At 50.1% G+C, this 27,026-nt stretch overlaps 1 protein-coding gene across 1 annotated transcript in view; it reads right to left on the bottom strand.

Annotated features, from left to right (window-relative positions):
* Window positions 1-27,026, bottom strand: part of LOC135219456 (26S proteasome non-ATPase regulatory subunit 6-like) — a 97,608-nt gene that overhangs the window by 39,235 nt on the left and 31,347 nt on the right. The window contains exons 3-5 of the mRNA XM_064256248.1: window positions 26,945-27,026; window positions 7,190-7,337; window positions 6,921-7,076 (exon numbers count right to left, since the gene is read on the bottom strand). Coding sequence (XP_064112318.1) covers window positions 6,921-7,076; window positions 7,190-7,337; window positions 26,945-27,026 — 386 coding nt within the window. The remainder of the gene's footprint in view (window positions 1-6,920; window positions 7,077-7,189; window positions 7,338-26,944) is intronic.

The raw sequence follows: 27,026 nt of genomic DNA, 5'->3' as shown, positions 1-27,026 counted from the left end.
CATAAAATGATGTGTCTCAATTTGGCATCCACTTCCTCCCCCTTGTTGGAGGAAGTGGTGGATATTTACTCCTATCCCTACTGAAAGGGATAGGATGGTGCTCTATTGAGTAGCTCACCTGCATCTCGTCCTTACCCAGCAGGGTGACGACCGTGTCCCTCTACCCAAAGGTAGAGGGAAGAAAAGATGGGAAGAGGAGCCAGTCACACTCTCATTCCTCATCCATTCTTACGGTCACACCAGGACTCGATGCTGTTCAGCTGCGAGGGTCTGGGTTAACTACACAATGTGTTGAGCAACCACCACGGTTCCCAAGGAAAAAGATCCAAGGAACTGTGGGCAATATCCTGAAGGTAGAAGGAGGTGCATGCGGTCCGGTTGGACCAGGCGCCTGCCTTCATTACCTGCGCCACGGAGAAGTTCTTGCGGAACGCGAGAGAATGATGAAGAGGCGTCCACACTCATCCTGGGTGTCGAGTTTCTTCAGACAGCTCCGTCGCACCTTCACAGGACAAAGCAGCATAGCCTTCGTATCGGAGGCGGTGAAGTCTTAGGGAGGGTATTGTGAAAGACTCGAACCAATCGTCAGTTACCGAAGGGTTCTGAGTCTTCGCTACGAAGATCGGTACGAAATCGAGCGTCACAAATCCCCATCCCTTTGTGCTTGACTTCTCAAGAGAAGTCATGCAGTTACCTAAGACGAAAAAGAAGGAATAGTCGTATGACCTATCCCTCTTCTCGACTTTGGTTATGTACAGTACATCATACTGACAAGCTATTAAGACGAAGTAATGATTGTGGAACAACCGAACTAAGTCCACAGCATAGTTCGTAACTGACTCGGGCGCTCTGACAGCTGCCGACTGACCGGTTCGGAATCCGTAGCGGCAAGTTGTCCAAGCATCCGGGTAAGTCACGACCTTCGCCCTTTAAAGAGTTATGCTGAGAGACCAAACAAATAAAATATTTGTTAGTCACCGATGCCGGACGGCGCGGCGATGATTCTCTTAATGCATAAGCTCAAAAGGCGAAAGTCAATTGCCTTCAAAAGACCGAGGTCCCTGATGGCGAAGAAAATCTCATAGACGTTGAATCTCAGCTTAAGAGAAACAACACTATGTGACGTTGAAGACGAAGGTAGGCAATGAATGCAACCTACGTCTTCCAGCTGAATCGAGAGAAGGAATCTCAAGATTCTAAACCTGTGCTTACAAATGACTGAAAACGCTAACCGCCATTTCATTGCTGTCCGTTGTGCAATGAAAGCGGGGGCGTTCTTCAGTAATGAAACACAGGGGAGAGGCCGCTTGAAGAACTGCTTCTCATGGGCTGAACGTTTGGAAGTAGAGCTGGCAGTGTGGGAGTAGGCGATGTCTTTCAATACATCTGCTAATCCGGGGTGAACAATGAACAATTGTACACCTCCGAATACAAGATATTTTGAGGACAAACTCAGATTCCGCAAAAATCATTCGCATTATCGGGATACGATGCAGCAAGAGACTATTACAGAATTCTGTTACCGTGCGGTAAACAGAAAGATGAGAGTCGAATAGATATCTCTGTTTAAAATTCTCGCAATACCAAAGACGATGAATACTAGCGTTTCACCGCAGTGGATGGTCATTCATGTATGCGAGAATCCCCGTTAATCAGAGACTTAAGTCCGTGATTGTTGGGCAGAGATACGGTTGTTATTCAATCAAAGCAGGTGAGAAAGACATAAACAACCGTCTATCTCAAAGCGGCAGCTGATACTGAAATGCCTCGGGCAATTCAATACGCAGTAGCTGTCGCTGACTCGTCATCCTGAGTTGCCAAGTAATCCTTTCCACGAAGGAATGCGTTCGGCTAGAACCACCGAGCAATAAAAAGATATGCTCGAGCAATATATTTAAGCGAAACGAATTTCGGTAAATATAAAAGCTTAAATGGTGTTGTTGTGACAACACCATAAGTATATAAAATTGAAACTGGAAACTCCTGGGAGGTTGCAGGCAACCCGGGTTGCAGTTCAATTAGAATACTTTTCGTCTAAGTCGCAATCCGTAGAATAACCAGGATATGCGCCTACCCCTCGGACCATTCAACTGCTTAGCAGAATCATGTCGTGAGGTTAATATACGTAGTATATTTGTAGGATTCTGAACAACGATCTCCATCCTAAATTCTTTCCTTCAAGAAAACAAAATAAGGATTGGAGATCGACCACCTTCGTTCTCTATTAAAGAGAGTGAAGGAGAAGTCTTCCTCGAAGGAAAGCTTCAATGGTGAACAGAATACTAAGACGATAGTTCCAGCCAAACTGGATATTCCCCGCATCCGTTCTTCTCTATTCCAGGTTGGTCGCCTACTGTGAGATAGTCCTTCTTTCAGCAGCAGTCTTCTTCCTAATGCTAGAAATTCCAGGAATTCGAGCATATGCGAGGTTCCCGATTATCGTGTAACATATCGGGGATTCTCGTCTCGCTCACTTTGGACCGTGGTCTCGCCTAAGTGTTTGGAGATCGTAAGAAACTCTAACACTTGAATGCGCTAGAAATTCCGTAGAATTCTAAGCAGTCTGCGAACCCCACCGAATTCGTCAAACGATATCGGCTGGTGGTCCTCTCGATTCCCGTAGAAATCGAGAATGGGGCAGGATCCCTCCTCAACGACCGGGGCTTTACGTCAGGTAGGACCCGAAGGTCCCCACCCCCCTGGTAGCGCAGTCCCCAACGTGGGATCCTACAGAGAAATCTCTGTAGGATCCTTCCCCTTTCCCTCGTAGCCGTAAGGAGAGCGGGAATGGGGGAGGAATTGGATACTCGCTCGCCTTCCCAGTGGAACTAGCAGTTGGAGAAGAGTAGGAGCAGCCATCGCCTTGCGGCGATGGCCTCTCAGAGTCTGGGAAAACGTATCGTCAGGAGAAAACGTTTTCCCGAGGAGGGTTACGAACTCTCACTGTAGGTAAGGGTCTGCCGCCACTGTGAACGTTGTCTGGGTGGGGCTGATCGACACCTGACAGGAGAGAGCCGATACCGTCCTCCGACTCATTCCAGTCCTCGTCGAGGTCGAAACCTCTCAGGAGGACCGAAGGAGTATTTAAATACGGTGTCCGAAGACACGTAGAAACGCCGCTGTCGCAGTAGAGGAGGTGGAAGTAGCTTGATCGACCGGCCAGAACTGAGAGAGCCTTCTTGTCCGGAGACGAGAGAGACTGGTTCAAGACAGAATCGGCAAGCTCCGATCGCGGCATACCCACCGTCGGTTTGGGTTCCCTCTCGGGCCCCAAAACGACTCACTCTGAACTTCAAGTTTACAGCGTCTTGAGGAGTAGGACCGTCCAGTCCCTCCAACAAGAGCAGCTCCCAGGACCCTCCTCCTTCAGAAGAAGGACCAGCAACAGATCCCTGACGGTTGCCTCCAATCACTTGCGCGTACGTCCTGGTTGGTCCTAAGACCAACCTGGGCACGTGGGCGTCGTGACGGGATCGTGAGCGGCGCATCTCTCACGATCACTCCTATATACCTCGCTCTTCCTGGCGTATGCCGAGGAAGTTAAGGTATCGGAGAGACAGAACTGACGCTACCCCCTCCCCCTCTTCCCCCTGACGGTCGCCTCCAATCACTTGCTCGTACGTCCTGGTTGGTGCCTAAGACCATACGTGGCACGTGCGGCGTCGTGACGGGATCGTGAGCGGCGCACCTCTCACGATCACTCCTAGCTACCTCGTCTCTTTACCCGGTGTAGCCCGAGGAAGTTGAAGGTAGTGGAGAGACAGACCTGACGCTCCCCCCCCCCCCCGCTCGCTGGCAGGACCAGCGTACGTGGGGGGCTGCAGCCGATCACCAACCCGCGGTGGGGATCGATCTGCAGGCCTGGCCGTGCCGCTCACCTGTGGCGAGCGGACTCGACTGAGCACGTCGACCCCGGTCCCGTGCGTCAGACGAGCTGCTGCTGGTCACCGTAATCCGCCCGGTCCCTGTGGGAGCGGCGGTCAGGTGACCTGCAGAGCTCGCTTTCGCCGTGAGACCGGTGAGCGTCCTCGCGGCACGTCAAACCGCTGGTACCAAGCCGAGGCTGGTACCGTCGGTCGAGGGGACCTGGGGGTACCTCTTCCCAGCCTCAAACCGTGGCCGGTCAGAGACCGTCACGTCCACCCGAGGTACCGGCTGGTCGCTGCGAGAGCGGCCGCTGGCCTGGCGAGACCGTCACCTGAGCGGCTCTCGACAGTCTTCTGCTCCTGCCTGCCTCGGTCATGACGCTGAGCGAACTCAGGTGTCTTAACTTTGGCTGCACGGTCAACAGGCCGAAGGAGATCGTACACTCGGAACTTCTCGCGGACGAGAAACCGAGCCGGTACCTGGCTTAGCAGCAGAGCTGCCAAGACCAGGCGAGGGTGTACCAGCGGTAGCCAGCACACCCTTGGTCCCCGTCTTCTTCTTCTTCTCAGAAGGGGAGACGGGCCCCGTTCCCGAAGGAACAGGAGGACCAGCAGAAGAACCCCCCCGTCACACCGGCATGTGACGAGCCCTTCGAAGTTCCCGAAGGAGTCTTCTTAGGGGGAATAACAAAACCCGGTTACCAGCTGGTCGCTGCGAGAGTGGCCGCTGGCCTGGCGAGAGTCACCTGATCGGGTTCTCGCCAGCCTTCTGCTCCGTGCCGTGGTCTTGGCGCCGAGCGAACTCTGGCGCCGAAACTTTGGCTGCACGGTCTCCCGAGGGAGAGCGTACACTCGGGATCTCCCGCGAAACGAGAGACCGAGCCGGAACCTGGCGTAGCGGCATCGCCGCTAGCACCAGGCGAGGAAGTACCAGAGCTAACCGATACTCCTCTGGTCCCCCGTCTATCTCTTCCTTACGGAAGGGGAGACGGGCCCCGCTCCCGAAGAGCAGGAGGACCAGCAGAAGGACCCCCCGTCCCACCGAGGTGGGACGGGCCTTAGAAGTTCCCGAAGGAGACTTCTTAGGGGGGGAGGCCAGCACAGACGAAGACGAAGATGACACCTTCCTCTTCTTCGTCAGCTCACGCAGGACAGTCGTCAGGTCCTCCATCCAGGCCGGAGTCGGGCCTATTGCCGAAGCAACACGGCCCGACTGCACCTGTCCGGAAGGACCTGGGACTGGGGAAGACACACCATGGGCAGGATCCAGCATGGACAGGCGCAGGAACCAGGAGCGACAGGAACAGCAACCAGCTCAGGAGGCGGCAGGAACAGCGGCAGCGGTAAACACAGAAAGGACAGCCAAGCCAGTAGCGGGAACCACATCAGCGACAGGTACGGCAGGCCCAGCCATCGCCTCGTAGAATCATCGGCAGCCAGCGTGGTACTGGCGGCCGGTCCAGGGGCGAGCTGCTGGAAACAGCGGAAGTCTGGGGCAGGCAACACGAAGAAAACACAGGCGGCGGCGGCATACCCTCCTCGGTACGGCGGCGACCGGCCCTAGAAGCGGCAGACGGCGTCACCGACACAGCATGGGGAGTGTAGACCAGCGGGGGGAAGCAGCATAAGCGGCCGTGAAGGTTGTAGTGGAGACCACTCCAAGGTCACCGCCCCAGACCTCGCTAGACTCTGCAGCAGATCGTGGATGCTAGGCACGCCCTGCAGCCGCAGTGGTCCATACCTGTCCAAGGTCGTCTCCCACGGCTGTAGCACCTGCGGTAGCACAGACAGATTAGTAAGAGGGGTTCCCTCACGCACGGGGGGGGAGACATTACATGCCCCACCCCGAACGGAAGGAAGACCCCAAAACAAAATACGAGGAAGCTGAGCGGGGGGGGGCAGGAAAGAAGACGAAGAATCGGATACCAAGGGAGTCGCGGGAGAGCTTTCCGACGACTTCCTGGCAGACCTTCGCTTCCCTACCCCCGCACAGCAGTGAAAAGTAATATGAAATGAACAGAATACTGCACTTGCGATTCACTTCATAGAACTTAAAGAGGGAAAAATCAATTCCCGGTAAGAGCGGAAACTTGATCCATAATAATATGATGCTATCTAAATATATATGAAAATGAACAATACTGCACTTGCTATTTTCACTTTCACAGCAATAAATCGTAAGGATTAATTCCCGGGTAAGAGCGGAAATTGATCCAAAATTAAATTTGATGCAATTAATAAATGAAAATGAAAAGAAAACTGCATTACGAATCCACTTTCATTGCATTCTATTCATACAAAATAAGAGGCTCTTGCCGAGCGCAATCAAGCTCTCGGCAACGAACGCACAGGGCAAAAATATAATGAAAAAGAGTACTTACATCTTTCAATTACACACTTTCGCCCAAAATACATGACTCGGCGCGAGTGCGCCCAGCCCTCGGCACCGAGACAGAATTCAAATGGGTTCAATTCATGAAAAGAGCGGAAATCGCCGTCTCTACGGCGATAGCTCCATGTTGATTCATAATTAAGTAATGAAAATGAAAACAGTGTACTTACAGTTTCATTTTCAAGTCAAACCAAACCATTAGTAGAAAACACAAAATAAACAAAGCATACGACGATGAAGCGGGCAGAGAGCGATGACGAACACGTCCTTCCACACGCAGGCCGAAAGCAAAAGTGATTCTTCACCTCTCGTTGCGCGCGGGCGAGCGCACGATCGGACAAGCCAGTTAACTACCGTTCTTCGTCTCACCCCTTGTTCGAAGCTTACGACCGTCCCAGCTGCCGCCAGTTACCTTCCTATGTTGTAAAGGACCGAGGGTTTGTATTACGTATCGGAACAAATGCACTTTTTGTGATAAAGCTATTAAAAAAAACCCGGTTTAAACATTTTTGGTGGGTTTTTCTTGAGTTTTACCTAACAAAATAGGCAGTCTTAAGCATTTCTATAGGGGTTTCAACTATTCGTGTGGGGATCTGGTACCTATCCCCACAAATAGGGGGGGGGAGGGGGGGGACACAGTAACACAAATTCACAGTCCTTACCTGGTATAATCCATCAGTTCATATGATGTGAATGTGCTTATGGTATCTAAGAATAAACTGGCTGCTTTCTTGAAATCTCTCACAGCCATGGAGTAAACTCCCTCATAAACTTTCAAGCGATTTCGACGATCCCAGTCTCCTCCTTCTTCTATAAGACTGTTTCAAAATAGTTTGAAAATACATGTATTAAAAAATATAAAAATAATGAGACTAAATCAATACACCACACTAGTAGACATATGATCTAATATGTTAAGTTTCAAACTTACCTTTTAGCTTTTTCCAAGTTACGAGTGATTAGAGAGTGGTCCAAGTAAAACAACCCCAGACGAATATTGTGAAAAACAAGATCTAAACGCTGGCCAAGGGAAACAGTTTTGTCATAAGTTTTTGCAAAAGCTTTGACGGCTTCCTCCTGTAATTAAAATTGCCAAATTCATTTACTGCATGCCTTTCACATGTATGCACATCTTATTAAAATAATTATTAGTTAACCAAACTACCATTTAAGGTGTTAAAATGCACAGGGCTGGCTTGAAGGGTTCAGGCTTAGAAACCCTAAGGAATCTTAAATAATTTAAGATCTGTATCAATAGTATACAAAATTAACTGAGACATGGTTTCCAAAAATGGTGAAAGAACAGAAATTTTATTGAGAGAACCACCTGTACATGATTTGGTACTCACAATGAGGCCTGGAGATCAATGATGAAAAAAATTAGTGAGATCTAGTTACTGTAGGGAGACAGAAAAAAAAAAAAAAAAAAAAAAAAAAGGGGGGGGGGAGGGGGGGGGGATGGAAATGAATGGCTGTGTAACTAGACTAAATTGTCCAGCTAAATCACCCAATAACAATAATTACCATCAACCAGGCTACATCAGAAAAAAAAGCTACATACTAAACTTATACTGAATTTACAGACATGTGATATTGTAATCAGCAAGTGTTGGTAACAAGGTCATATCAACCTCACAGATTTCATTCACCAACGACATGCATTGTTCTCATTAGAATAACATTATTAATCATGTGGCTGATTCAAGAAGAGTTTGAGAAAACTTTAGAAAAATTTACTCTGGTTCACGAGTAAAGTAGTGTCAAGGAAGAAACGAAATTACTTACACAACTATCTGCATTTGAAATTACATATATTAATATAACAAAACTGTAATTAATTTGTAATTCTCTTAGGTATACAAGCTAAGGCCTTTTATGTAAGAGTATTCCTCAGAACAAGCTAGAAAAAGCCACTGAAACTTGGCAACAATGGAGGGGGGGGGGGTCACCCACTCACTTGCCATTACCATGCACTTTTTTCTTTGGCATTAGCAATGAAGTGAGGTTATTGAGATGGGATTCAGATAAGAGGCTTTCACTTACATACTTATGAAAAATATAAATTACAGTACTTAAAAAATTTTTTTACTAGCTCATCAAAAAATATAAATCTCTCCCTTTTAAGAAGACTCCCTTGCAAGGAAGGTTGTCCCATGTGTAAAGGTTGTTCCTGGTCACAGCAGTGAGCAAGGGATCAATGACTCCTGTAAACTCCTATTAGGATAACATAACAATAGACCACCCTGAACTTGAGTAGATATTCGCATGTGATGTTTTTGGTTTTAACATGTCAAAGGAGTCTGACTTCTACCCCTTCCATGCATGAATCTAAAAGTGTTTCAAGTACGTAATTGCTCTCAAGTGATGTTACAGTCTGTTAAAAGACCTGTTCAGCAATTTGATGATGTTTTGAGACAAAATTTGTTTTGATAGAATAGTGTGATCAAGGATGACTATAAAAACAAATTGTTGTTGAAGTGGAATAAGGTTTTTTTTTTATTTGGAACTGTCCACAGAGGAGTGTGATATATGTATCCATTGTTGATATGGATTAATACTTTTCTTTAGAACTGTGTACATAGAGGAGGGGTATTGTGATATATATAGTACCTATTGTTACTGTAGATTAATACTTTTCTTTGGAACAGTGTCCAAAAAGGAGTGGTACGTATTGTGATATATGTACTATCTATTGTTGATGTGGATTAATACTTTTCTTTGGAACTGTGTCCTTTGAAGGGTTGTATTGTGATATATGTACATATCCATTCTTGATGTGGATTAACACTTTTCTTTGGAAATGTGTCCTTTGAGGGGTGGTACGTATTGTGATATATGTACATATCTACTGTTGATGTGGATTACTACTTTTCTTTGGTACTGTGTCCACAGAGGCAAGGTATTGATATATGTATAAGTATCTGCTTGACAATGAGTTGATTTGTGGGAGTCCCTGGTGTTTAAAGGACAAATTGATATTGACTGTATATATATTTTGTTTGCTTGATTTGATTTTTTTAGTATGGTTTTCACAGATTAAGCAGTTGCAAAAAATTGATGTGTGCTTGAGTGTGTGTGGTGTGAAAAGGTATATTTTCCCTAGAAATTCTTTTTTTTTAGTAGTAGTAGATACAGAACAAATTATCATTCAGGAATTTAGTCTGAATAGTCTTACATATTTTCACTTGAAACCATCTGCCTTAACTTTATTTGCCATTTGGCCTCATTGCCTATGCTAATGAAAAGTTAATCAAATGCCAGGGATCCACATCCCTGATCTCATGAGCTCTTTCCCAAACTGTATGACAGTCTAATTCTTGTCTGAACAGGTCATGATGCCAGAAACAAAGAATGTTCTAGTGCTTGCTGGCACTAACAAAGAGGAAGCAACACTGTCCTAAAATGTTGGGTCCTTCTTATGTAGCAACTATGGCTCACAACAACCATAGAAGCTTCTTGTCAAAACATTCACAAATGTCCTAGAACAGGGAATCAAAAGCTCTTATACCTATCATTAAGTAATGACTAGTTTTGGATTTTTGCCTCAAACCAGGAACAATGAAGAGAGATTCAATATGCTTCATCAAATCTAGGGCTAGCAGGAGGGCAGTCTTGATTGTGAGACCTCAAACTAAGGCTAAGGCCCCACCGAATCCGTTGCGGCGCGTCGCGTGCGTCCAACACGGCTAAGCGTTTTATGCATTTCGATCAACTGTCATAGTTCAAATAAGAGTGGCCCCACATGGCGCATGAGCGTGCGTGGCGTCAAGTGCGTTGCCCGACTGGACGCACAAGGAACAAAACATTTTGTTTTAGCCGCACGTGGACGTGCGTCTCTGAGCTGGGGTCCACATGAAAGAAATTGAGGTAGATCTACAACAACCTGCATTTGAACCACCTGCCCAACTTTATAATCAAATGTGATGATTTGTGGTTATGATAAAGGATTCATATAGTTTTTTTTATTATATTCTAATGGATACATTTATGTAAATACCTTTGTTTCAGAAGTTACTGTATCAAAGTGTTCAGTTTACACACACACACAATCTATGTATCTTAATTTCTGTATTAAATAAAATAAAATACAACTTTACAATTTCAAATCAAATCAGTAATCCTTCCCTCAGAGTTACTACAAGTTTCTTACGTTGATACTGATCTTCTATAATTGATACTCGTGAGTTAAGTCAAAGATTATCGGCGGCATCCGACAATATTAAAAAAAAACTTGTCATGGACGCAGTCGTAATTATGAAAGTGTTGCATATTCTCCACCCTTTCCTCTTCTCAATTTATGTCATGAGCCCAGATTTCCCTACTGTCCAACGCCTCTAATTTGGTTGACAGCAACAAGTCAGAGCAAAACCTTGCGCGTTCCCTTCGTGATGGGAAGTGCTGCTGAAGTTTGAACTGTCCGTTTTGTAACCATCACTCGTTTGTCTGGTTGGGCCACTCTCGCAGAGGACGGACACGCTCATAGACAGATAGCCGAGATGGACACAGGCAACGCGCCGAGACAGATTCGGTGGGGCCTTAGCCTAAGGCTTTCCTCAAGGGCTCAAATGGCACCTGAGTTTAGCGGCGAAGGATAAAGCCGCACCTTCATCTTAAGGCCATGGGATTGGGGAAAGACTGCTTCATGCTCCTACAGGCATGGACATCTCAACCAAATCAGAGAAAACTACAACCTTCGGGCTGGATCAAGAGATAACTTTTCACCCAATGGAAACTGAAAGGAGCTTGTTTCAACAAAGAAAGACAACAAAGTGCACTGCACAGAAACTCCAACCAGAGAGAGATCTGTTCTCTGACAACACTCACAGAAGGTGGCCTAGCTACCCTGGTTGGGAATGGGTCATAGGGAATCTCCCTGGAAACCTGCCCTTAGAATCAGCAAAGGGAAACGAGGAGCTACTAGGGTTATTCTGAGCCCAGAGATGACCACACATCTGATGATCACTCTTGTGAAACAGACTAAATGCAACCTCCATGACCAGACAGTAATCTGGCACTAAAGAGCAGAAAAGTGGGAGCTTCCTGCTTAGCCACATAGCAAACAGGTCTACCATCAGTGTTCCTCACAGTTCAAACTGCCCTTCCACAGGCAAAGGTATGAGCATCCTCTACCCAAATTACCTACCCCTTGGTAGCCAAGATGATCTGCCAACATTCCTTGGTCCTGAAGTGTACCTGGCTGAAAGCTTGATGGCACAGCTTAAAATGCTATTCGCAATGTGTTGCTAATAACCTTAACCCTTACTGGACAGACTGATCCTGTAGATAAACAATATTAAGCGCCACTGATTGGAAAGAATCGGGCAGGAAAGAGGTACCAATAGTTCTATAGCCCTTAAATTCACTAATGGCAACTCTCATTTTCAACTTTACGTGGGAGGTAGGGGAAAAAAAAAATGACAATTTGTCGAAAATTGCATTTTTCCTAACTATACAAACCTGAGGTCCTTTAACAATAGGAAGGTAACTAGCGGCAGCTGGGACGGTCGTAAGCTTCGAACAAGGGGAGAACGGTAGTTAACTGCTTGTCCGATCGTGCGCGCGCCCGAGAGGTGAAGAATCACTTTTGCTTTAGGCCCATGCAAAAAGTTGCAGAGTGAGGGGTGGCATGAGGTGGGACTATATGTAAAGGACCTCAGGTTTGTATAGTTAGGAAAAATGATATTGTTATGTTACAATAAAGTTTCATACATACTTACCTGGCAGATATATACATAGCTGGGACGACGGAGTCTTAGCTATGTATATATCTGACAGGTAAGTTGATTGTATGAAAATGCAATTTTCGACAAATTGTCATTTGTTCCGATACGTAATACAAACCCTCGGTCCTTTAACAATAGGAAGACTCACTTCTTGGTGGGAGGAATCTGAGTCTTTTTGGTGAACAGACTGGTGTTCGTCCAACCCTGGAGTGCCTCCCTGGTCGTAAGAGCAAGGGAGGGATCCAAACCTCTGTCCGATTGATCGGGGTGTGCACCGCAGGATCAATGGTCAGACCTCTGGGCCAAGTACTAAGAGAGAGGCAAGCGTATCTCTTCGTACCAGCAAGCAAGAACTTGTTCCTGTTTGCAAGAGACAATCATAAAATGATGGGTTTGTCTCAATTTGGCATCCACTTCCTCCCCCTTTGTTGGAGGAAGTGGTGGATATTTACTCCTATCCTATCCCCTACTGAAAGGGATAGGATGGTGCTCTATTGAGTAGCTCACCTGCATCTCGTCCTTACCCAGCAGGGTGACGACCGTGTCCCTCTACCCAAAGGTAGAGGGAAGAAAAAGCATGGGAAGAGGAGCCAGTCACACTCTTCATTCCTCATCCATTCTACGGTCACACCAGGACTCAATGCTGTTCAGCCTGCGAGGGTCTGGGTTAACTACACAACGTGTTGAGCAACCACCACGGTTTCCCAAGGAAAAAGATCCAAGGAACTGTGGGCAATATCCTGAAGGTAAAGAAGGTGCAATGCGGTCCGGTTGGACCAGGCGCCTGCCTTCATTACCTGCGCCACGGAGAAGTTCTTGCGGAACGCGAGAGAATGATGAAGAGGCGTCCCCACTCATCCTGGGTGTCGAGTTTCTTCAGACAGCTCCGTCGCACCTTCACAGGACAAAGCAGCATAGCTTCGTATCGGAGGCGGTGAAGTCCATTAGGGAGGGTATTGTGAAGGACTCGAACCAATCGTCAGTTACCGAAGGGTTCTGAGTCTTCGCTACGAAAGATCGGTACGAAATCGAGCGTCACAAATCCCCATCCCTTTGTGCTTGACTTCTCAAGAGAAGTCATGCAGTTACCTAAGACGAAAAGAAGGGAATAGTCGTATGACCTATCCCTCTTCTCGACTTTGGTTATGTACAGTACTCATACTGACAAGCTATTAAGACGAAGTAATGATTGCTCTGGAACAACCGAACTAAGTCCACAGCATAGTTCGTAACTGACTCGGACGCTCTGACAGCTGCCGACTGACTGGTTCGGAATCAGTAGAGGCAAGTTGTCCAAGCATCCGGGTAGTCACGTGACCTTCGCCTTTAAAGAGTTATGCTGAGAGACCAAACAAATAAAATATTTGTTAGTCACGATGCCGGACGGCGCGGCGATGATTCTCTTAATGCATAAGCTCAAAAGGCGAAAGTCAATTGCCTTCAAAAGACCGAGGTCCCTGATGGCAAGAAAATCTCATAGACGTTGAATCTCAGCTTAAGGAGAACAACACTATGTGACGTTGAAGACGAAGGTAGGCAATGAATGCAACCTACGTCTTCCAGCTGAATCGAGAGAAGGAATCTCAAGATTCTAAACCTGTGCTTACAATGACTGAAAACGCTAACCGCCATTTCATTGCTGTCCGTTTGTGTGCAATGAAAGCGGGGCGTTCTTCAGTAATGAAACACAGGGGAGAGCCGCTTGAAGAACTGCTTCTCATGGGCTGAACGTTTGGAAGTAGAGCTGGCAGGTGTGGGAGTAGGCGATGTCTTTCAATACATCTGCTAATCCGGGGTGAACAATGAACAATTGTACACCTCCGAATACAAGATATTTTGAGGACAAACTCAGATTCCGCAAAAATCATTCGCATTATCGGGATACGATGCAGCAAGAGACTATTACAGAATTCTGTTACCGTGCGGTAAACAGAAAGATGAGAGTCGAATAGATATCTCTGTTTAAAATTCTCGCAATACCGAAGACGATGAATACTAGCGTTTCTCAGCAGTAGATGGTCAATTCATGTATGCGAGAATCCCCGTTAATCAGAGACTTAAGTCCGTGATTGTTGGGCAGAGATACGGTTGTTATTCAATCAAAGCAGGTGAGAAAGACATAAACAACCGTCTATCTCAAAGCGGCAGCTGATACTGAAATGCCTCGGCAATTCAATACGCAGTAGCTGTCGCTGACTCGTCATCCTGAGTTGCAAGTAATCCTTTCCACAAAGGAATGCGTTCGGCTAGAACCACCGAGCATAAAAAGATATGCTCGAGCAATTATATTTAAGCGAAACGAATTTCGGTAAATATAAAAGCTTAAATGGTGTTGTTGTGACAACACCATAAGTATATAAAATTGAAACTGGAAACTCCTGGGAGGTTGCAGTTCAATTAGAATACTTTTCGTCTAAGTCGCAATCCGTAGAATAACCAGGATATGCGCCTACCCCTCAGACCATTCAACTGCTTAGCAGAATCATGTCACGAGGTTAAATAATTACGTAGTATATTTGTAGGATTCTGAACAACGATCTCCATCCTAAATTCTTTCCTTCAAGAAAACAAAAAGGATTGAGATCGACCACCTTCGTTCTCTATTAAAGAGAGTGAAGGAGAAGTCTTCCTCGAAGGAAAGCTTCAATGGTGAACAGAATACTAAGACGATAGTTCCAGCCAAACTGGATATTCCCGTCCGTTCTTCTCTATTCCAGGTTGGTCGCCTACTGTGAGATAGTCTTCTTTCAGCAGCAGTCTTCTTCCTAATGCTAGAAATTCCAGGAATTCGAGCATAGGCGAGGTTCCCGATTATCGTGTAACATATCGGGGATTCTCGTCTCGCTCACTTTGGACCGTGGTCTCGCCTAAGTGTTTGGAGATCGTAAGAAACTCTAAACACTCTGAATGCGCTAGAAATTCCGTAGAATTCTAAGCAGTCTGCGAAACCCCACCGAATTCGTCAAACGATATCGGCTGGTGGTATGGTCCTCGTTCGAAACCGGATTCCCGTAGAAATCGAGAATGGGGCAGGATCCCTCCTCAACGACCGGGGCTTACGTCAGGTAGGACCCGAAGGTCCCCCCTGGTAGCGCAGTCCCAACGTGGGATCCTACAGAGAAATCTCTGTAGGATCCTTCCCCTTTCCCTCGTAGCCGTAAGGAGAGAGGGAATGGGGAAGGAATTGGATACTCGCTCGCCTTCCCAGTGGAACTAGCAGTTGGAGAAGAGTAGGAGCAGTCCATCGCCTTGCGGCAGATGGCCTCTCAGAGTCTGGGAAAACGTATCGTCAGGAGAAAACGTTTTCCCCGAGGAGGGTTACGAACTCTCACTGTAGGTAAGGGTCTGCCGCCACTGTGAACGTCGTCTGGGTGGGGCTGATCGACACCTGACAGGAGAGAGCCGATACCGTCCTCCGACTCATTCCAGTCCTTGTCGAGGTCGAAACCTCTCAGGAGGACCGAAGGAGTATTTAAATACGGTGTCCGAAGACACGTAGAAACGCCGCTGTCGCAGTAGAGGAGGTGGAAGTAGCTTGATCGACCGGCCAGAACTGAGAGAGCCTTCTTGTCCGGAGACGAGAGACTCTGGTTCAAGACAGAATCGGTAAGCTCCGATCGCGGCATACCCACCGTCGGTTTGGGTTCCCTCTCGGGCCCACCCCAAAACGACTCGAGCAGAGACATGGGCCTCTGCTGGTGGGAGCGGCGATCCTTCCCCCGGTCGTTGTGCTGACGAATCAGTGCAATAACCTGGGTAAAGTTACTCTGAATCTCGGAAGTTACAGCGTCTTGAGGAGTAGGACCGTCCAGTCCCTCCAACAAGAGCAGCTCCCAGGACCCTCCTCCTTCAGAAGAAGGACCAGCAAACAGATCCCTGACGGTTGCCTCCATCACTTGCGCGTACGTCCTGGTTGGTCCTAAGACCAACCTGGCACGTGCGGGGTCGTTCGTGACGGGATCGTGAGCGGCGCATCTCTCACGATCACTCCTATATACCTAGCTCTTCCTGGCGTATGCCGAGGAAGTTGAAGGTATCGGAGAGACAGAACTCGACTGCTACCCCCCCTCTCCCTCTGACGGTCGCCTCCAATCACTTGCGCGTACGTCCTGGTTGGTCCTAAGACCATACGTGGCACGTGCGGCGTCGTGACGGGATCGTGAGCGGCACTCTCACGATCACTCCTAGCTACCTCGCTCTTCCCGGTGTAGCCCGAGGAAGTTGAAGGTAGTGGAGAGACAGACCTGACGCTCCCCCCCGCTCGCTGGCAGGACCAGCGTACGTGGGGGGCTGCAGCCGATCACCAACCCGCGGTGGGGATCGATCTGCAGGCCTCGCCGTGCCGCTCACCTGTGGCGAGCGGCTCGACTGAGCACGTCGACCCCGGGCCCGTGCGTCAGTCGAGCTGCTGCTGGTCACGTACCGTCCGCCCGGTCCCTGTGGGAGCGGCGGTCAGGTGACCTGCAGAGCTCGCTTTCGCCGTGAGACCGGTGAGCGTCCTCGCGGCACGTCAAAACGCTGGTACCAGCCGAGGCTGGTACCGTCGGTTGAGGGACCTGGGGACCTCTTCCCAGCCTCAACCGTGGCCGGTCAGAGACCGTCACGTCCACCCCGAGGGTACCGGCTGGTTCGCTGCGAGAGCGGCCCCGCTGGCCTGGCGAGAAGGCACCCCCTGCGCGGCTCTCGACAGTCTTCTGCTCCGTGCCTCGGTCATGACGCTGAGCGAACTCAGGCGTCTTAACGTTGGCTGCACGGTCACCCGAAGGAGATCGTACACTCGGAACTTCTCGCGGACGAGAAACGAGCCGGTACCTGGCTTAGCAGCAGAGCTGCCAAGACCAGGCGAGGGTGTACCAGCGGTAGCCAGCACAACCAATTGGTCCCCGTCTTCTTCTTCTTCTCAGAAGGGGAGACGGGCCCCGTTCCCCGTTCCCGAAGGAACAGGAGGACCAGCAAGAAGAACCCCCGTCACACCGGAATGTGACGAGCCCTTCGAAGTTCCCGAAGGAGTCTTCTTAGGGGGAATAACAAACCCGGTTACCAGCTGGTCGCTGCGAGAGCGGCCGCTGGCCTGGCGAGAGTCACCTGAGCGGTCTCGCCAGCCATTCTGCTCCGTGCCGTGGTCTTGGCGCCGAGCGAACTCTGGCGCCGAAACTTTGGCTGCACGGTCTCCCGAGGGAGAGCGTACACTCGGGATCTCCCGCGAACGAGAGACCGAGCCGGAACCTGGCGTAGCGGCATCGCCGCTAGCACCAGGCGAGGAAGTACCAGAGCTAACCGATACTCCTCTGGTCCCCGTCTATCTCTTCCTTACGGAAGGGGAGACGGGCCCCGCTCCCAGAAGGAGCAGGAGGACCATCAGAATGGACCCCCCCGTTACCCACCAGAGGATGGGACGGGCCCTTAGAAGTTCCCGAAGGAGACTTCTTAGGGGGGGAGGCAGCCTTCTTCTTCTTCGGCTTATGGGCCTTAGAAGTTGAAGGGGAAGAGGGCAAGCAACAGACGAAGACGAAGATGACACCTTCCTCTTCTTCGTCAGCTCACGCAGGACAGTCGTCAGGTCCTCCATCCAGGCGGAGTCGGGCCTATTGCCGAAGCAACACGGCCCCGACTGCACCTGTCCGGAAGGACCTGGGACTGGGGAAGACACACCATGGGCAGGACCTAGCATGGACAGGCGCAGGAACCAGGAGCGACAGGGAACAGAACAAGCTCAGGAGCGGCAGAACAGCGCAGCGATAAACACAGAAGGGACAGCCAAGCCAGTAGCGGGAACCACATCAGTGACAGGTACGGCAGCCCAGCCATCGCCTCGTAGAATCATCGGCAGCCAGCGTGGTATGGCGGCCGTCCAGGGGCGAGCTGCTGGAACAGCGGAAGTCTGGGGCAGGCAACACGAAGAAAACACAGGCGGCGGCGGCATACCCCTCCTCGGTAACGGCGGCGACGGGCCCTAGAAGCGGCAGACGGCGTCACGACACAGCATGGGGAGTGTAGACCAGCGGGGGGAAGCAGCATAAGCGGCCGTGAAGGTTGTAGTGGAGACCACTCCAAGGTCACCGCCCCAGACCTCGCTAGACTCTGCAGCAGATCGTGGATGCTAGGCACGCCCTGCAGCCGCAGTGGGTCCATACCTGTCCAAGGTCGTCTCCCACGGCTGTAGCAACCTGCGGTAGCACAGACAGATTAGTAAGAGGGGTTTCCCTCAAGCACGGGGGGGGAGACATGCCCCACCCCGAACGGAAGGAAAGACCCCAAAAACAAAATACGAGGAAGTGAGCGGGGGGTGCAGGAAAGAAGACGAAGAATCGGATACCAAGGGAGTCGCGGGAGAGCTTTCGACGACTTCCTGGCAGACCTTCGCTTCACCCCTACCCCCGCACAGCAGTGAAAGTAATATGAAAATGAAACAGAATACTGCAACCTTGCGATTCACTTCATAGAACTTAAAGAGGGAAAAATCAATTCCGGTAAGAGCGGAAACTTGATCCATAATAATATGATGCTATCATAAATATAATATGAAAATGAACAATACTGCACTTGCTATTTTCACTTTCACAGCAATAAATCGTAAGATTAATTCCCGGGTAAGAGCGGAAATTGATCCAAAATGACAATTTGTCCAAAATTGCATTTTCCTAACTATACAAACCTGAGGTCCTTTTACAATAGGAAGGTACTAGCGGCAGCTGGATAGGTCGTAAGCTTCGAACAAGGGTTCGGTAGTTAACTGCTTTGTCCGACAGGCGCGCGCGCGCGACTGGGAGGTAAACAAATCACTTTTGCTTTTGGCCCAAGCAAAAACTGCAGAGTGAGGGGTGGCATGAGGTGGGGCTATGTGTAAAAGGACCGTCAGGTTTGTATAGTTAGGAAAAATGCAATTTTGGACAAATTGTCATTTGTTCCGACACGGCATACAAACCTTCGGTCCTTTTACAATAGGAAGACTCACTTCTTGGTGGGTGGAATCTGAGTCTTTTGTGAACAAGACTGGTGTTCGCCCAACCTTGGAAGCCTCCCTGGTCGTAAGAGCGAGGGAGGGATCCAAGCCTCTGTCCGATTGATCGGGGTGTGCACCGCAGGATCAATGGTCAGACCTCTGGACCGAGTACTAAGAGAGAGGCAAGCGTATCTCTTCGTACCAGCAATGTAAGAACTTGTTCCTGTACAGGACAAAGATAAAGTCTGGTTTTGACTCTTGTAGGCATCCACTTCCCCCCCTGTAGAAGGAAGTGGTGGATATTCTGCTCCTATCCCTACTGTGAAAGGGATAGGATGGGGCTCTGTCCATATAGCTCACCGGCATCTCGTCCTTATCCAGCAGGGTAATGACCGTATCCCTCTACCCACAGGTAGAGGGTAGAAAAAGATAGAAAGAGAAGCCAGTCATCTCATTCACTATCTATTCATACAGTCACACCAGGACTCGATGCTGTTCAGACCTGCTAGGGTCTGGGTTAGCTAGACGACGTGTTTGAGCAGCCACCACGGGTTCCTAAGGAAACCGATCCAAGGACCTATGGGCAATATCCAAGAGGTATAAGGAAGGTGGTGCCAAGGTAGTCTGGTTGTACACCAGACCCCTGCCTTCCATACCTGCGCCACGGAGAATTGTCTTACGAAACGCCAACGAGGGGCCAATACTTCTGACTTCGTGAGCTCTCGGACCGGGACGTACGGATGTCGTCACTACCATCAGCCTCATACGCCCTCCTGAAGACCTCACGCAGCCAGGACGAAAGAGTGTCTTGATACTTCTTTCTTGGTGACCCCGTTTGCTAACGAAAGAGGCGTCGACACTCAGGCCCGAGGTGTCGAGTTCTCTTCAGATACCGCCGTAGCGTCCTCCCAGGACAAAGCAGCATCTCATCCACATCATTATCTGCATGAAGTTCCCGTACTCTCTTCGCCGATGCCAGGTCCAGCAAGAAGAGGGTCTTGTGAGTTCCCTGGGTTGGCAAGACCTTTGGAGGCTGCTATTAAGCAAGGAGATCTCGAACGAGTTCGAGATGTCCAATCCCGTCAGTTTCAGGACGAGCGTCAAGGCGGCTCTGTATCCTTTGACTGTGGGAACTTAGAGGAGCTTCCTCGGCGAAGAAAAACGAGGAAAAACCGCTACCTGCTGAAGAGTGGCTCTGAGAGGAGATAGGCCCGTCTACGACACCAACCACAGAAGACGGCCGACTTCCCCTGGTACACAGCTGCAAGAGGACTGACGGACGTTTCCAGCCATCTCTGTTGCTGCGCTACACGAAAAAAGCTTCTCGTTCGCAAGAGATGGTGGATAACAGCCAGCCGTGAAGACGTAGGGTACTGGACTGCTTCGGTGGTACCGCTCGACGTGTGGCTGGGCGAGAAGGTTGTGCCAATGGGGGAATTTCTCTCGGTTCTCTTGCGAGAAGAGCCAGCAGGTCCGGATACCAAATGGCCTGTGGCCATTTGGGAGCCATCAGGATCATCCTGAGATTGGGCGGGATGACCAGTGCTCGACTGATCACCTTGCGAATCAGGCTGAACGGGGGAAAGGCTAGGCGCAAGAGGTCGTCCCACGGGTGTTGAAGATCGTCCTCTGCAGCTGCCCATGGATCCGGCACGGCCGAGAAGAAAAACACCTGGAGCTTCCTGTTGTGCCGGATGGCGAACAGATCCTCGACTGGTCGCCGCCACAGGTCGAAGAGCCTTTCCGCCACGTCCTGGTGTAGAGACCATTCGGTCCCTATCACCTGATCCCGACGGCTGAGCGTGTCTGCTACTACATTCCTTCCCTGGAATGTAGCGTGCCGACAGCTCTATTGAGTGTGCCTCGGCCCACTCGTGCACCTGCCGAGTCAACTGATACAACGGGAGAGACACTAGGCACCCCCTGTTTGTTGACGTAAGGCCACCACCGTGGTGTTGACGTACATCAACACCATGAGTGTCCCATCAAGCGGTCCTGGAACTCTTGGAGAGCGAGGAACGCTGCCTTGAGTTTCAGTACATTGATGTGAAGGTGCTTGTCGTTCTCGTACCACACTCCTGAAGTCCGCAACTCTTCCAGGTGTGCGCCCCATCCCTCGGTCGATGCGTCTGAGAGCAGCTGCATGTCCCGGGGGGAGAGTGCGCAGAGGCACTCCTCTTAAGGGGCCGGGTTCCTGTCGTCCAGTCACCCGGCTAGGTCCTGCCTCACCTCCTGTGTCCGTGACAATGGAAAGCTTGGGGGATCCGTCGCCTGTGGACCAACTCTCCTTCAGTCTCCCTGAAGAGACCGCAGTGAAGACGCCCGTTAGGGACTGGCTTCCCGAGTGACGACAGGTGTCCGATCACGACTTGCCATCGCTGAGCTACCTGTTCCTGCCGAGACAGGAACTGGTTGGCTGCCTCCCTGAATCTGCTGATCCGCGAGTCTGCGGGAAGACTCGCCTGCTACCGTGTCTATCCGCATACCCAGGTACTTCATCCTCTGCTTGTGCTCGATGATCGGACTTTTCGAAGTTCAGAACGATCCCAGATCGCGACAGAACTCGAGCAGTCGATCCCTGTCCTGTAGCAACTGCGAGCGGTAGCTCGCCAGGACTAACCAATCGTCGAGATACCCCATCAGACGTATCCCGTGCGAATGGGCCCAAGCAGACACCAGAGTGAACACTCGCGGTGAACACCTGTGGGGCGGTTGAGAGACCGAAGCAATGTGGCCTGAGCTGGTACACCGTCCCGTCGAGGATGAAGCGGAGGTACTTTCTGGAGGACTGATGAATGGGTATTTGTAAATACGCATCCTTCAAGTCCACTGAAAGCATGTAATCGTTCTCCCTGATAGAGTCGAGCACTGCGCGTGCCGTCTCCATCGTGAACCGGGTCTGGCGAACCAACCGGTTCAGGGAGAGAGATCTATCACCGGGCGCCAGCCTCTCGTAGACTTTTCCACCAGGAAGAGTCGGCTGTAAAAGCCCGGTGACTGATCCGTGCCGATTCTACAGCTCTCTTGCTCAGCATGGTCTTGATCTCTGTCTCAATGCTACGTCCTTCGATGCCCCTGAACGTACGCCTGCTGTTGGACCGGGTTGGAGGTGAGGGGTGACCGAGATTCGAAGGTTAATAGATCTCCCTCCCGAAGGACATCTACAATCCAGGTCTCGGCGCCCCGTGGCGCTGCCAAGTTGCCAATGGCTGGCCAGACAACACCCCCCGCCCACTTCCGGCAGCAGGTGAGGGGGAACGCCGTCCTTCCACTGTGAACGTCGTCTGGGTGGGGCTAATCGACACCTGACAGGAGAGGGCCGATACCGCTCCGACTCATTCCAGTCCTCGTCGAGTCGAAACCTCAGACCGGACCGAAGGGGTATTTAAATACGGTGTCCGAAGACACGTAGAAACGCCTCTGTCGCAGTAGGAGGTGAAGTAGCTTGTTCGACCGTCCAGAACTGAGAGAGCCTTCTTGTCCGGAGACTGAGAGACTACCTGGTTCAACCCAGTCGGCAAGCTCCGATCGCGGCAGACCCACCGTCGATTTGGGTTCCCTCTCGGGACCCCAAAACGACTCGAGCCGAGACTGGCTCTGCTGGTGGGAGCGGTGATCCTTCCCCGAGATCATTGTGCTGACGAATCAGCGCCGTAACCTCGACAAAGTCCCTCTGGATCTCAGAAGTCACAGCATCTTGCAGAGTGGGACCGTTAAGCCCTTCGAACAAGAGCATTTCCGAGAACCTTCCTCCTAAGAAGGGGGACAGCGACAGCCCTCTCGGTTCTTCCCACCCCATCCAACTTGCGCATACGTCCTGGCCGGTCCCAGAACCGTGCCTGGCACGTAGGGCGTTGTGGTGGGATCATGAGGGGCGCACCCCTCACGATCATCCTCAATATCCTCGCTCCTCCCGGTGTAAACCCAGAGGAGGTTGAAGGTACGGGAGAGGCAGACCTGACGCTCCCTCCTTGCTCGCTGGCAGCACCAGCAGGCTTTGAGGGGCTGCAGGCGATCGTCACCCCGCGGTGGCGATCGAGCTGCAGGCCTGGTCGGACCGTCTCCTGTGGAGAACGGCTGGACTGAGCACAGCGGGCCCCCGATCTCGAGTATCAGAAGAGCTGGTGCTGGTTGCCGTACCCGGTCGCTTTCTGTGAGAGCGACGGTCAGGCGACCTGCAGGCTCCACTGTCACAGTGAGACCGGTGCTTGTCCTCACGGCACGTCACGTCGCTGGTTCCAGCCGTGGCTTGGCACCGGCGAAGGCGGGAGACCTCTTCCCAGCCTCAGCCCGTGGTCGGTCGTGGGACCGTCACGTCCCCCGGGGGTAGCCAGCTGTTCGCCGCGAGAGTGAGAGCTGGTCTGGTGAGAGTCGCATAAGCGGCTGTCACCAGTCTTCCGCCCCGTGCCGTGAACCTGACGCTGAGCGGACTCAGAGGTCTGGTTCGTGGCTGCACGGTCGCTGTAGGCGACCGTACACTCGGTACCCCGACCTCCCGCGAACGAGAGCCGAGACGGACCCTGAATGCAGTGGCAGACTGACACCAGGCGAGGAAGTACAAAAAGGGTGTTAGCCGGTACCCCTCTGGTCCCCACCGTAGTCGTCCTTCCTTGCGGAAGAAGAGACGGGCCCCGCTCCCGAAGGAGCAGGAGGACCAGCGGAAGGAACCCTCCCGTCCCGCACCGAGGTGAGACGGGTCCCGAGAAGCTCCCGAGGGAGACTTCTTAGGAGGGAGGAGGCAACCTTCTTCTTCCTTCGCTTGTGAAAGCCATTAGGAAAGTCGAAGGGGAAGAGGCGGCAGCCGACGACGATTGAAGTAAGATGAAGCGGACGACGACGACACCTCCTGCCTCTTCTTCGTCAGCTTCCTCAGGACAGACGTAGATCTGCTATCCAGGGCGGAGCCGGGGCTGCTGTAGCCGAAGCCACAGGGCCCGGACGCACCTGTACAGACAGACCAAGTCTGGGGTAGTAACCACCACGAACAGGGACGACATCAGCAGGTATGGGCATCTCAGGAACAGCAGGCACAGCCAGCACAGCATCGGTAGGGGACAAGCCAGCGCAGCAACGGCAGGGACAGCCAGCGCAGCAACGACAGGGACAGCCAGCCGCAGCAAATCTGCATGGTACAGTCAGCCCAGAAGAATCCCCCGGCAGGTTACGGGCAGGCAGCCACCGGGGAAACACAGGAAGTGGGAGCAGCAGCCAGCAACATCCTGGTACTGGCGGCAGGTTTCCCCAGGGGCGAAAGCTCTAGGGCAGCGGAAGTGTGGTCGCTGCAGCGCGGCAACCACGAGCGGCGGCGGCACGCCCCCCTCTCGGTACGGCGAACGGCACTTCACAGCGGCTGTAGGCAAGGACTGTTACCACGTGAGGCGAGTACACCAGGTGGAGGAGGGACGTCGTCACCTGGTTGCGTGGTCACCACTCCATGGGTGACCGCAGTATGGCCCAGACATAGAACCGCAGCCCCTGGACACTAGCACGCCCTGCAAATGGAAGGACGCCCATACCTCACCAAGGTCACCCTCGTGGCAGTAGCACCTGTGGAAATAACAGTAGTAGCGATTAGTGGGGGGGAAAGTCCCTCGCGCGGGGGGTTGTGAGCCCTCTCCGAACGAGTGGAAGACCCCTAATACAATTGTACATCGGGCACCGAGCGCCCTCCCCACCCGCGGCTACGGATCGGGCGAGGAGAAGAACGCGATAACCATCCCCACCCCCCCCCCCAAGGGGAAGGGCCACTGTGGGAGCTGAGCGGGGGGGGGTTTCTCGTTCCCCACCCCCGCACAGTACCCATGTACCCAACAACAATATAAGAGCCCGAGAGCAATCGTGCCATCGGCCCGAATGCAAGGGCATAAGGATCAATTCCCTGACTGAGCGGAACTTGAACCATAACAATTATATGATGCAATCAATAATAAGGGATAAAAATGAAAATGCATCTTGCATACGATTCACTTCACAATGAATAAGGGCTCGGATCGAGCGCATTTGCACCCTAGGTACCGAGCGCAAGGGTGAAAGGATCAATTCCTTGACATTTATGGATCAAGGTTTTCTGGAAACCTTGATCCATAATGAATTGATGCGATCAAAAAATATGAAAATGAAAAGACTACTGCGCTTGCGATTTCACTTCATACAAATAAAAAGGGGAAGGATCAATTCCCGGGAATAGCAGAAACATTGATCCCAGTAAACAATGCAATCTCAATAAAAAATGAAAATGAAAAAGAACTGCACTTGCGATTTCACTTCATTCAAAATAAAAAGGGGGAAGGATCAATTTCCGGGTAAGCTCGGAAACTGATCCAAAATGAGTATTGCTACAATCAAAATAATATATGAAAATGAAAAAGAATACTGTACTTGCGATTCCACTTCCATACTAAATAAGTTTCCGTGCCGAGCGCATTCGTTCGGCAACGGGGGGGGGGCATACAGGGTCAAAAAAAAATATAATGAAAAGAGCACTACTTACGATTTTCATCTACACATTCCAACCCAATCTACGCTCGGAGCGAGTGCTCCCGCCCTCGGCACCAGCATACACAATACGAGGATCATTTCTGGGAAAATGAATTCCCGCACTTACGCCCTTCAGTCCCGCACTCGGGTAATCGGAGGGGCGTGGTGACAGCAAGATCCTTAATTCACAAAGAATTCAATGAAATGATTGTACTTACAATTCAGTTTCACTAGATAATTAGAAAAAGAAAAACACAATCATGCGAAAGCAAACGACGATGAAGCGGGCAGAGAGCGATGATACACGTCCACACGCCAGCAGGCCGAAAGCAAAAGTGATTTGTTTACCTCCCAGTCGCCGCGCGCGCGCCTGTCGGACAAGCAGTTAACTACCGAACCCTTGTTCGAAAGCTTACGACCTATCCAGCTGCCGCTAGTACCTTCCTATTTGTAAAAGGACCGAAGGTTTGGTATGCCGTGTCGGAACAAATTAAATTTGATGCAATTAATAAATGAAAAATGAAAAGAAAACTGCATTGCGAATCCACTTTCATTGCATTCTATTCATACAAAATAAGAGGCTCTTGCCGAGCGCAATCAAGCTCTCGGCAACGAACGCACAGGGCCAAAAATATAATGAAAAAGAGTACTTACATCTTTCAATTACACACTTTCGCCCAAAATACATGACTCGGCGCGAGTGCGCCCGCCCTCGGCACCGAGACATAATTCAAGGGTTCAATTCATGAAAAGAGCGGAAATCGCCGTCTCTACGGCGATAGCTCCATGTTGATTCATAATTAAGTAATGAAATGAAAACAGTGTACTTACAGTTTCATTTTCAAGTCAAAACCAAACCATTAGTAGAAAACACAAATAATAAACAAAGCATACGACGATGAAGCGGGCAGAGAGCGATGACGAACACGTCCTTCACACCCGCGGCGAAAGCAAAAAAGTGATTCTTCACCTCTCGGGCGCGCGCACGATCGGACAAGCAGTTAACTACCGTTCTCCCCTTGTTCGAAGCTTACGGACGTCCCAGCTGCCTCTAGTTACCTTCCTATTGTTAAAGGACCGAGGGTTTGTATTACGTATCGGAACAAATTATATATATATATATATATATATATATATATATATATATATATATATATATATATATATATATATCTATATAAATATATATATATATATATATATATATATATATATATATATATATATATATATATATACATTTGCATATCTTCCTCTTTCCATTGATGTGTTTTTTTCGTAAATTGGCCGATATCAAAGTTTACCCCGGCTGAGGAGCTGCATATCTATATATTTACTTGTCCAGTAAGGGTAACCTTCTACTCACAATCTGCAGGTAAGCCCTACTGACTACGTAATTTCTACCAGTTAAAATAATTTCAAAGAATAATTTGCATCATTATAAAACAAGACATTAGATGCAAAAACATACAGCATGAAAATATCAGCAAGAAAATTTTTCCCAAATCATCCTTAAAAACATTAATAAGTACTGTGCATTACTTGTCTCCAATACGGGAGAGGTATTCTGCCTTGTTAAGATTTGCTTCTCTAATCTCTGTTTCACCCATTGATGTCTCGGCTTC

This window comes from Macrobrachium nipponense, chromosome 1 (assembly GCF_015104395.2).
Source record: "Macrobrachium nipponense isolate FS-2020 chromosome 1, ASM1510439v2, whole genome shotgun sequence".
In the NCBI taxonomy this organism is placed as follows: domain Eukaryota; kingdom Metazoa; phylum Arthropoda; class Malacostraca; order Decapoda; family Palaemonidae; genus Macrobrachium; species Macrobrachium nipponense.
Note: the sequence above shows the minus strand (reverse complement) of the source record. Positions and strands in the feature narration are given on the sequence as shown.